The sequence below is a fragment of the Sardina pilchardus genome, chromosome 17 (assembly GCF_963854185.1).
Source record: "Sardina pilchardus chromosome 17, fSarPil1.1, whole genome shotgun sequence".
In the NCBI taxonomy this organism is placed as follows: domain Eukaryota; kingdom Metazoa; phylum Chordata; class Actinopteri; order Clupeiformes; family Clupeidae; genus Sardina; species Sardina pilchardus.
Window position 1 is genome coordinate 26,368,823 of NC_085010.1, and position 12,238 is coordinate 26,381,060.

The following is a 12,238-nucleotide window of genomic DNA, read 5'->3' on the forward strand; positions in this document are numbered from 1 at the left end:
AACTTTTATGTATGTAAATGAGTGTGTGCATGTGTGCGCTTGCTTTTGTGTGAGTGCTTCTCTGTCTATGAGTGTGTGTGTGTGTGTCTGCTTGTGTGTGAGTTTTATGTGTCTCTATGTGTATATGTTCACTGTGTTCTCTGCCGTCACTGTCACTCCAATATCAGATCACACACACACACACGCAGGCACACACACACACACATGCGCGCCGAGCACACACACATACACAGGCACACACTCACACACACGCAGACATGCATGCACACACACACACACACACACACCACACACACGCACACAGGCACACACACAGATACACAGTTAGTTGGTTCCGGATTATATCCAGAAGTGGAATATATTATCATTAGCATCATTAGACTATTATTTAAAAGGTTTTTTTTTTGTGAAGTGAAAGGGAGAGAGAGAGCAGGGGTGGGATCCAGAAAGGACTACCGGACGGGAATCAAACACGGGTCGCTGGCGTACGGTGCAGGTGCCCCAGCCAGTTGCCACAGTTGGGGCAAATAGATTACTATTTTAAGCAGCACATTGTATCTATGCTTATACACATTATTTTCAGAGTTTCGCTTAAAGCAAGAATTCACACCTGCTGCCTCTGCATGCCTGATTAGCAACCAGCACAATTAAAATGGGTGTTTAAGTGAACTTTGCAATGACAAGTGACACCCTGTAATTTTTCCATGCAGCTTCAACTATAATTCACTTCATTTGTAAAAGCCTTTTTTAAAAAATAGCTGCAATGCACTCAAATGCTCAGACAATGTACAGTTATTTAAAAAAAAAAAAAGGGGGAGGATTTGTCGAGCTCCTCACATTCAGCAGACTCACTGGATATCACTCTATAATTTCAATCTCAAATTAAATGACGCATCTGATCACCGATCATTGACTGTCTGTACTGTAATTATTCATGTGAAACTCCCACACATGAAAAAGAACAATGACATGACCCTGTAATTTGAATGTGTTTGTGTTTGTCTTTGATTGTGCAGAACATCCAGAACAATGAAACAATGAATGATGTGAATACACACATATGTACTATATACTGTATATATATTTTTTCTTTCTTTTTTTTTGTCGAAAGTTTCTGACTGTCGAAGAAATTACAAAGAGATCTTCACGCATGCTGAGCCAATAGGTTGATAACTGAGACGTGGTGTGCTCCAGAGGGCCAGTAGGAAGTGCACATGACCAGATCATGTGACCGCTCGGGCTCCCGTCCTCCTTTCTCTCTCCAGCTGTGTGGTGTTACAGAGTGGAAGAAATCTCCTCAGGCTCTCAGGGCTGGCACAATCTCAAAGCCTCTGGAAAGGGAAATGGCCGCCGATCCAATTGGCTCCCCTGTCTCAACCCACCTGAGCTTCTCCCCAACCCTCACAAAGCCTGCGCCAGCATCAAAGAGGCCGTGTCATGGCTTGAAATCCATAGAGCTCAGTGGACCAAAAACAATACCATGACTGCTTGTGAGTGTGGAAGATAAACCTCCCTGTTTTGTGTGTTTAGTGTGCTATTTACAAATTCCTTTGTACTTTTTTTTAAAATACAGCTCTGGAAAAGAAGACATTTTTCTGAATGTCTGAAATAAATAAATGTTTCTGTTGTCATCCTATGTTTGCTGAGTTGACGGCCTTATTCAAAATGAAGAGACCGCAGGATGATATCCGCAAAATGTGCAGTGGTCTCTTAATTATGAGCTATATATCTAAAATATGTTTGTGTGAAAGTCTGAGTGATTCTGTGTTTAGATTGAGGTCTTGAAGAAAATGGCTGTTGTCTAAAATCAATCAATATTTTAGCAATAACCTCTCCTTCATGAAACTTAGCAGAATGACCACACTCAAGATGCATATTGAGCATACTGTATCACAACTCTTTCCTGGTGTGCTGTATAGGCCTACTGCATGATTAGCCTTTCTGTGCCCTTAAATGAAGTCCCCTTCACACTTTGAACGAAGACTGCTGCTCTTGACACTGAAGGACAACATTCGTTAGTAAAGTCCTATTGTACATTAATCACATCTCGTAGAAAAACTCGAAAGTGTTTACTTCCCTCAAAAGTAGGCCACTTCACCACCTGGGACCCTGACCAACCAAACAGACCGTTGGCGGCAAAACTGCAATTTGCCATCCTTGATTCTAACCCAGTGTGCCACGATGCAGCCTGACAGACAGACGGCCTCATCCGCCTCTGTTGCAAACGACTGAAAAAAAAATCTCCCTTTTGTGTTCCACGTTCCCTGGATGTGTTAATTAGATATTGTCTTTTCACGCCTCAGTTCCTCCACTCGGAATAGAAGGGCCGTGTTAACCACAGGAATTAGATTGTGTTATTTTCTTCCCTATTATTTGCTTTTAATTAGAGACTATTAAAAAGGTACACCATTTATAATTCCTTTATGCACAATTCTGGTGTAAAATTGTTTATGGAATGAATTAGCAAATTAGAGCCACTTTTAGGAAAAATACAACTTTTTATATACTTTTAAACACCAAGTCCAGTTGCAGTAATATGCAACATGTATTTTGCATAGGTCTTGAAAACTTTTTTTTTTTTTTTTTACATTTGCTAGAGGTGATTTCACCACATAAATACATTGTGCATAGCATAGCCAGTTCAGTTGTCTTTACCAGTCATTCATAAGATCATATAGCCTACCTTAAACTAGTATTTGAGAATGATAACAGTACTAGTTGCTCAAATGCATGCTTCAGAGGTTGCAAACTGTTTTACTGTATGTGGTCTCATAAAAACTCAACTCAAGTTAGTTAGAGGTTCTTTCTTTTCAGCCATTTCAGCCAACAGACAGTGATTTGCTGAAATGCATCACACACACACACACCTCGTGAGATGCCCATCCTATTCAATGCACAGTGCACACCCATTTCAATATGCAGTCCAGTTCGTCACATGTGGGGGTAAGAGTCTCGCTCTGATCAAAGCAGGTATAATAGGGGTTAGTTATCAGAATGAGTGCGCAGGCTTATCGGTGGGAGTAAGAGAATGTTCTCTCAAAGGACAAGGCCACTCACTGCTGCTTTCATCTTTCTGATGGCAGTGGAACAGCCCCAATCCCCCTCGCCTCTCATCTCCGTAATGCTCCCCTTCGGAAAGTGCATCCAAAAAAAAAATATATATATATACACAAATAATGTGGGCCTTGGAGAGAGAAAATGGACAGCAAACTCACTATCCCTCCAAACCACAAGCATTTCATAGGTAGGTCTGTGTTTTTTGTTGTTGTTTGTTTGGTGGTGCTTGTGCAGCCCAACTTCCTGATGAAGTGTAATTTTGAAATGAAAAGTCTCCTGATGGTTATCTTGTTTTGTCTTTTAGCTGTAACTTCCTGTTTTCTTGTCGTCACACATTTAAAAAGAAAAAAAAATCCCACAGGCAGCCAGTCGACTTGCCTACTGTTAGCTACACCGGAGAGGTGTTAAATTCCCAGTGCAATAGGCAGGAGATTTCCTAAAGTGGTCAATCAGCACCCAATCATACAGTATTTACCACCACAAGCACCAACAAACTAACCTAACCCACTAATCCCCATCACCAACAAAGCAGGTCTAGACAGCATTTCACTGGGGTTATAGTACACATCTTCCTTCATGTGTGTTTCACTGAATCAGGCCTATAACAGGGCAGCTACACCATGCGCATAACTAAAGAGTTCCGTTAGCTTCAGGTATACACTGAAGTACTGAAGAATTGCTATTCCAAAGCAGAGCCAGCTGAAGACATTCATTTCTCCTGGATCATTTCGGTGGAGCAGTTGGTCATATTTTATTCATCAAGGAGCAGTTGTTTTGGAGGCTTTTTGTACAGCCTTCCCTGGACTTATCATACCCTCAGCGTGACAGGTGGATGTTGTTTGTTGGGCTCCAAAGCCTTCGTTCTCACACTAAGTGGGCTTTTAGTTGCACGGTGATCCACATCCACTAAATATACCAAGTTGCACGTATATCCCCTGCACTTTTGGTGTCAATCCTCAAGGGAATTAACTTATTATTATCAAACCTCTAATTATGGTTCCACCTTCAGAACAGTATACATTGACCAGAGAGGGTGTCTGCTTTTGCAGTTTGAATACACTTGTGTTATCCTACTTGCAACAAGCAGAAAAATGGACGTCCCTTTCATTCTCCAGCGGTTGCAGCGTGGTTTGAGCCATGCCTTGGAGTGCTCTAACCTGTTAACATAGGTGCTGAGTGACAATCTCTTTCTAAACACAATTTACGAAAATCTCCTTTCAAACACAAATTAACTTGTCAGAGTAAACTTGCCCAGCTATTTTTAGGGATGTGAAGCTATGTACTGTATCACCCACAGTTGTGATGACTTTGTACCCATTATTGTATTTTATTGGTGAGCTAATTATGAGACATTTGGGTGTTCTGGCTGGGATGGAATCATGGCTGTGTGTGTGTGTGTGTGTGTGTGTGTGTGTGTGTGTGTGTGTGTGTGTGTGTGCATCCCTTGGGAAGCGAGCATCGTCTCCGGCTCCGCTCTGAGCCGAACATGCACCTCTGCCACTACCCTGCTGTCGACTGAGAGGGGATGGATAAAGGAGGGGGGTGGGGGGTGGGTGCACACGCCGACTGCTTATGTAAGCCCTGAGGTGGGCAACTCCACAGCAACCAACCCCCCCCCCCCCATCCCCATCCCCAAACACACACACACACACACATGCACCCCTAGAAAAAATCACAACACAAACAAAATGGTGCCTAGCTATGATACAAAGACAGGATGTCACAGGACCATTTATGGGCAGCTGATAGGCTGTTGGTTTTCAGGAAAATAAAAAAGGTTGCTGTGACAGTGCCTGTGGTCCCTTGTCCCATATAGCTCAGGTGAAGAGCATTACGGCTCGAGTGCATTTTCATCTTCAGAGTAGGTCCAGCATATAAAATCTGACCCACATGGTATATTTATGATGGTATTCATGGGTTTCATCAGGTCCCTTTCCACAGGTGTATTAATCAAGTACCATGCAGTCTGCATTCATAATCAAGATGCTTGATTTTATACACCTGTGTAAAGGGACCTGATGAAACCCATGAATATGGTATATATTATACACAGTTTATTATTCATTACACACAAGCATATTCATTGTCTCTCTCCAACTAAATGGACAGCTATTGATTAACGCTGATTGAAATTCCTATGGTGATGACTATGGTAGCCCAAAGGGATTCATAACTAGTTATCTCTCCTTTGTCAAAGATCCACGACTCTGCCTTGCGAGACTGCTGAGCCCAGCTTTCAAAAGAGAGCTCAGTCACGACTCTGAGATTCCTATTGACAGGGATGATTCTGGGGACAGAAAGGGTGTTTCCCTCCACTCTCTGGAACTCTGAAAATAATTGTGCACTCGTGTCAGTGAGAGGAAGCGCATAATCACCATTTGCATGACAATATTTAATTAGCGTGATTCTGTTGTCTCGGATGGCACTCATTTCAGATCAAAAGTAACCTTTGATTAGGGCGAGGAACAGAAGTTTCCTTTCACAAGCCGTGTGAATGTGTTTGACTGCGCTGGCAATGTTAACATTAGTCCTTGAGCATTATGAGTTTCACATGATGAAAAATGTTGGGATGATGATGTTAACAGCAATAGTGCCATCCTCTGGTAGAAAAATATATTAAAGGCAGTGGCTTTGTAGAGGGTTCCCACGGGTCCTTGAAATCCTCAAAAGCTTGATTGTGAAAGAAAAGGCCTTGAAAGTTTTTGAAAATCTACAAATAGACATGGGTCATGTAAAGTGCTTGACTATTGTGTTTGAATAGGCAAAAGGCCACATAGTCTGCCATAACTGTAATAGCACAGCTGAGCTTGGAAATGTTCACACATTAAAGCATCTCTCTCTCTGTCTCTCTCTCTCTCTCTCTATCATATTTTGTTGGTGAGTTTCTGTAGCCCCTGTTATAAAAATCTCGAAGTTGTAACAGCAATTGACATTGATCAGTATCAGATGTGCTGTGTTTAGTCCTTGAACTGGGAATAGAAGCGGAACAATTCTTGATCAATCCACAGTAAAGGACTATTAAAATGTATATGTGACCTTTAGCACAATAATATATATATATCTTATGACAAAAGTAAAGAGAAAAAAAATACTCACTTGAGCTATGATCCTATGTGGTTTCAAAATGACATGTAGCCAGTCAGGAATACTTTAAGTAACTGACAACTATTAAACAGCTTCAGGTGATTCAAAATGCAGCAGCTACGGTAGGGTTCTCACAAAAACAAAAAGAACTGAGCACATTACTCAAATTCTTAAATCTCTGCACTGGCTTCCAGTAAGTCACAGAATTGACTTTAAAGCACTACTGCTTGTTTATAAATCAGTAAATGGAGCAGGACCTAAATACCTATCAGATATGTTTCAGCAGTACACACCTTCTCGTCCTCTCAGGTCTCAAGAGAAAAACCTGTTAGTAAAACCCGCTGTTAGAACTAAACATGGTGAAGCAGCTTTTAGCTGCTATGCAGCTCAGCTTTGGAACCAACTTCCGGATGACATTAAAAAGGCCCCAACTGCAGCCAGTTTTAAATCTAGACTTAAGACTAAATTGTTCTCAGATGCTTTCTGCTAAATGTCTTTTAACTATTCCACCTTGAGTCTTTTATGCTTTCTGTATAAATAATTTCTAACTTCATCTCACTTTCCTGAAACGGCTCTCTCCCAAAACACCCAAGCAGTTTAATGTAAAGTATTACAGCTAACTGACAAAGGGCATGTGTGACTAGCAAGAGCAGCCATTTTAATTGAGAGAATACAATAATCCATATGCCAGTTTCAACAATGGCCACGCACAGCAAAGGTCATCCTGTCTGAATACGCTCAGGTGATCAACTGATAATTCCGTCTTGATTATGATCGACTAAATCATGTTCAATGCCGTCGTAAAATCCAGCACAAGCATACTGTACACCTTGACCACATTTCGCTCTAGTAATGCGCTACCACAACTTTATACAAAAGCTAGGAGTAGGCCTAGTTGTGTCTTGACGTTGCTTGGCAACCATAGAGGAAATATATTTACTGGAGGAAAAATGATTATCTATAGATAGTAAGTAACTGTATAGGTCCACTCGAGTCTATAGGTTACACTGCTTTTAGAACAGCAAAGGGGGGTTTAGGCACTCCACTTTGTTCTGTTGTGCCTAACAACAGCCGTAGCTCTTCTAGCAGTTCTAAAATCAGTGTAATATATGGCATCTCAGGGATTATTGCTTAATTACACGGTTTCTAAACTAAAACATTTTTTCTCACATACTGCAAACATCTCCTCTAGCTGCCTGTCTCCTGAATATGGTGTGTAAAAAACACAGTGTCTGTGGACAGCCCAGGCTCCAAAAATGACAACAAAAACAGCCTGGTCCAGCCTGGACCATGAAACGCAACAAACTGTTCCAGCCAATCACAGACGAGATGCATGTTCATGTCAGTTTCAGTTACATTAAACTCTTCATATCTTTCTGAAGATAGATAGATAGATAGATAGATACTTTATTGATCCCCAAGGGGAAATTCAAGAAGAACTCTTTCTCAAAGTACACATACAGTACGTAGTGATTAAGCAGACACCTACAGTGTATGGCATCGTTAAATAAGGAACTTCAGTGGTGATTAAGTATCTTTAATTGTGTTATGCAAGTGTAGGAAATATTCATATCAGCAAATAAAATAAAACACAAAAATCTTTTAAGGTGACACCAAATACCATTTATTAGGGCTTTACAAAGACTACAAAATCCTCCAGATGATTTAAATTGTGGTCTCTTTATATTTACATGATATGTTACTTACAAATGTACAAAATATAAAACATTTAAGGACAAATGTTCCACCAAATAATAAAATCAAAGTAAATAAAATATTTTCATAGTACTAAATGCTATGTTCTCACCGAGATGTACTTGCAATAAAAAAGGAAGTCAATAGAATATAATGTTTAGTACCCACGGAAATCATCACAGGTTTAGGTGTGGAACTACTTTTTTTTTCTTTCTTTTGGACAATTGGGCAGTCAAGACTGAGGTACGTGATGTTTGACATTATTTAGCACAATTATAAAAGTCTAAATATTGTTTGCATTTGAAAGGATCTTACATTTGGCAAACGGTTTTAGCAGACAGACTTGTAGAGCACAGCAAATAATGACCAAATTCGAATAACAAAAAAAACAATTGGACACTGTGCCTATGGGACGAAGAAGACTTTCACAACCGCTGGTCGTGGAGGACATTATAACTGCTAGCTCTGGCGGCCTATACCGTTGAGCACCAAGAGAAGGATTGTCCTGAGGTTGTGTAACCGGCAATGAATGCTCTGAGGTTGGTTTTGATGGTCAATAGCACCCAATGTTTGCTGAGAATCCCTCTTTCAGTGATTAACGGCAGTAGGTTCAAGGTGAACCCTCCAAAAATGTCAAAGAAAATGGCAACAAACCCCAGAACCCAGCTACACACGTGACAAGCGTGACATGTCATTTAAAGGGTAAAAAAAGAAACAATGTCACTGTTCTGTGTATGTCTGAGATTGTACCATAGGAACTTTGAAGATAAACTAGTAAAGATGCATGAGAGTACTTGATTTTCTTTAGGTGTCTTGGCAAACTAATTTTAGTTCTGAAAACAGTGAGTCATTTATCTGTTGTTGAGCTCCCATAGGTTTACCATACGTTTATGGAGACGCTACAAACACTTGTCTCTGTACACGTTGCAGCTTTGTAAAGGCAACACAACCAGTCATCACAAGACATACAACAGTTTCTGACAATGTGTTGGTTTGCTTTTCTAATAATTCTTTTTTTTTTCTCAGTTTGCAAAATACAATAATTCTCAGTAAGCAGAGTAAAACATCAACCTTGCGGATGTTTCTTGGATTAACTGTGCAAGACTTTTATTTACAAATACCCTCCCCCGATAAACTGTGCAAAAACTATAATCCCACATAACTTTTTTTTTTTGAAAAATAAAAAAGGATAAATTAAATTAAAATGCTTTTTTTCATTATTTTGATCCACATGCTTACATAGCATGTAGAAGTAAAGGTCAATTTCCTACGTACATATATAGCAAACTGAAAACAACATGCTTGTCAGGCTATCTCAATCACGAGGTTGGATTGTGCTCATGTTGGTTCAAGTGTTTCCCAGGTCAACTGGGTGACAAAATAAAAAATATCACATCTCTTCATGGCAAACTCTCAAAGTGGTCTACTCTACCTGTGTGTTCAATACGCACACATTCACTGAAAGGTTTTCGCCTTCCGATATGAAAAATAAAACTGAACGTGGCCATTCACAGACTCAGAGACACCATGTGTGACTCCACCCTGAACTCAAGATAAAAAATACTTATTAAAAAAAAGCATTGACAACTACATACAAGGTGTCATCAGATCCTCTTTGGATGGCATTTGAGAGACTCTAGGCCAGAAGAGCGCTTCAAATTTGATTCCGAGCTGAGCACATTTAAGGCAGCGAGAAAGCACCGGTTTTAGGCTTGTCCCCTTCTCGTTCTGTCCCTCAGGTGAAAGTAGGGATTTCTTACTTTCTCTCTTTATTTTTGTTTCTCCTTCTTGACCCTCTCGAGCAGCAGACGGGTTGGTACATTAGCTGCTTGTTCAGGAGGTCAAGGACGACGATGAACCATAAAAAAGTGTGAAATGTTGTGATTCAAGTGCATAAATGACTAACCAAACATACAGAACATTGAGAACCAATGTTATGCGTTTTGCGTATGGTTTCCTGTGGGGCAAGATTGTTGTGACACACGTTACTATGTCAAAAAAAAAATATTTTGCATTACAGAGTCTCAGATCATGACTTCTGACCCCTCCCCCACCCGAATGCCATTGGTTGGCAGTGAATTGAGTGGCATGTTTTTTGTTGTTGTTGTTGTTGTTGTTTGTGTTTTTTTGTTTGCTGTTGGTGTTTTGTGTTTCAAAAGACCCTTGTTTCACAGTAGCAGTTCTACCAAAAGTCCCTCTTGTGCTTCCTTTGGCAATGATGCTTTGCTTGTGCGCGCGGCAAGTAAACGGCACGTTTGTTGAGCACCGCGCCAGTGTCACATGGCTCCTCGTCGCGTGTTTTTTTTTGTCCCGGGAGGGTGGTGCCGGCGGCGGCGAACGCTGCGTCCGAGTTTGGAGTGTGTGAGAAGATCTCGGCAGATGGTGGCGGGGGGAGAAAGACTCGGCCCGACTGTAAACATCAGTGTGAAAACAGTATAAGCCTGCTGGACCACCACGCCAGTCACAGGAGCACAGGAGGAGAAAAGAAAACCTGTTCAGTTCTAGCTTGTGACTACTGGGGCACATGTCCAAGCAATCACCCTCTAAGTGGCTGATGTTGCAGAGGTTTTGGAGCAGCCGAGGACGTGTGTGTGTGTGTGTGTGTGTGTGTGTGTGTGTGTGAGAGTGTGTGTGTCTGTGTGTGTGTGTGAGAGAGTGTGAGTGTGTGTGTGTGTGTGTGTATGTGTGTGCATCAGCATGTGTCATGCTCAGGCCACAGAGGAAACGAAAGAGAAACTGTGTGTGATCCTTACACTCTGCTGATCAACACTCTTGCCACACAAACACCTGACCACATGTCGTTGGTGGACACGCCCTCCTACTCCCAACACACACACACACACACACACACACATATTGTCTCACACACGTGCTCGCATACAATCAGAGCTTTCTTCCCTGGCGTGGAAGGACAGCGAACAGAAATGTTGGGTCAGGGCGGTTTGGGGCAAGAGTGCTGGTCAGTCAAGTGCAGCTCTGAGGGCATCCCAGGGGGCAGATGCTCAGCTCCCTCTCTCTCTCTTTCTCTCGGTCATCTCTCTCTCTCTCTCTCTCTGACTGGACGCGTCCTTGTCACCGGTGTGTGGGGGCTCCCGGCGGTCTACAACGCCGACTCCAGCGATGAGTCCAGGAGGTCGTCATGGTGACTGGCGCTGTCGCTGTCACAGCTCTGTGCGCTCGAGTAGTTGGCGGCCTCCTGCAGTCTCATGAGCATGTTCATCTGAAGACACACACACACACACACACACACACACACACACACACACACACACACACACACACACACACACACAGTTAATACACGCTCAGCTCAAACTGTTCTCCTAGTGGAATGGAATCTGACAGGATAACAACATATTCCAGAAATAAAAGCCAACTCCAAGAGTTACCAGACAGCTCAATGGAGTGTATGTACAAAAGAGAGAAAAGTACATTTAAAATAATAATACATCTCATCGACTATAATAGCCAAATTTCAGAGTTGGGTAAGAGGAGAGACTCAACTATCACTGTCCCTGTTATTACAGATAAATGTATAGACTTTAAGGGAGACCACAATTCTATCAGTTGAAGCCTCGACATTTTGCATCTATCACTTGCCCATTCCATTTAGCTTGCTGCAAACAGGATTCGTCTGCAGCTGATTTCCCTATTGTAATTCTCCATCTAATCACGTCCCTTAGAAATCAGTCGGATGACAGAAAGCTTTTCAGAAATACTCTCTCTGTGCTGTTGGTGGTTTGCACGGCTGTCTGCTGTGGCTCAGCCTCCTCGTGGTTGGGATAAAGAGAGAGCAGAGAGAAGCCTGCGGACTAAAAAAGGCCATTCCTTTTTACCTCCTACTGCTACCGCGGAGGTTATCTCGCTCGCCCGCTGACTGACAGGAATTAGAGTGAAGTCGACCAAATAATGAGGATCGGTCCGGGATAGCCGAGTCGAGTGAGCGATTCTTTCTTTTTTTTTCACCGTTTCCCCCCTTCGCTCCCTCTCTTGTTTGTTGTTTGTTTATGTTTTCCAACCCTGTATTCCTTGACTCTTTGTGTCAACAGTGGGAGACCTCCTGCTGACAGGCCATCCATTACAGCCCATTAGAGACGGACAGATCGGCCCAGAGCAGGCACTTCGGGATGAAACAAGGAAAGAAGGTCTTTGTTTTTAAAAATCTTTTGGATGAAATGAATCGCAAACCAGCGGGAGGACGGGATCAGAAATCTCACTTGGTGATGGCGTTTACGCTTGTTTATAGTTGTTTACGCCTGAGGTTATTTGTTTATTTTCTTATGAGGGAAAATATATAATGTGGCCTATTTGGTGTCCACATTGAGATGAAACACTCTGGCATTTGCGGATAGAAAAACACTAGGCTTCTGAAAGAGAAAAACAGCTCCCTAACATTCTGTGC

The 12,238-nt window shown here is 41.9% G+C and overlaps 1 protein-coding gene across 1 annotated transcript in view; it reads right to left on the bottom strand.

Moving 5' to 3' along the window:
- Nucleotides 1–7,741: 7,741 nt before the first annotated feature.
- nav3 (neuron navigator 3) overlaps nt 7,742–12,238 on the bottom strand; it is a 149,066-nt gene continuing 144,569 nt past the window's right edge. The window contains exon 42 of the mRNA XM_062517956.1: nt 7,742–11,056. Coding sequence (XP_062373940.1) covers nt 10,937–11,056 — 120 coding nt within the window. The 3' untranslated portion in view covers nt 7,742–10,936. The remainder of the gene's footprint in view (nt 11,057–12,238) is intronic.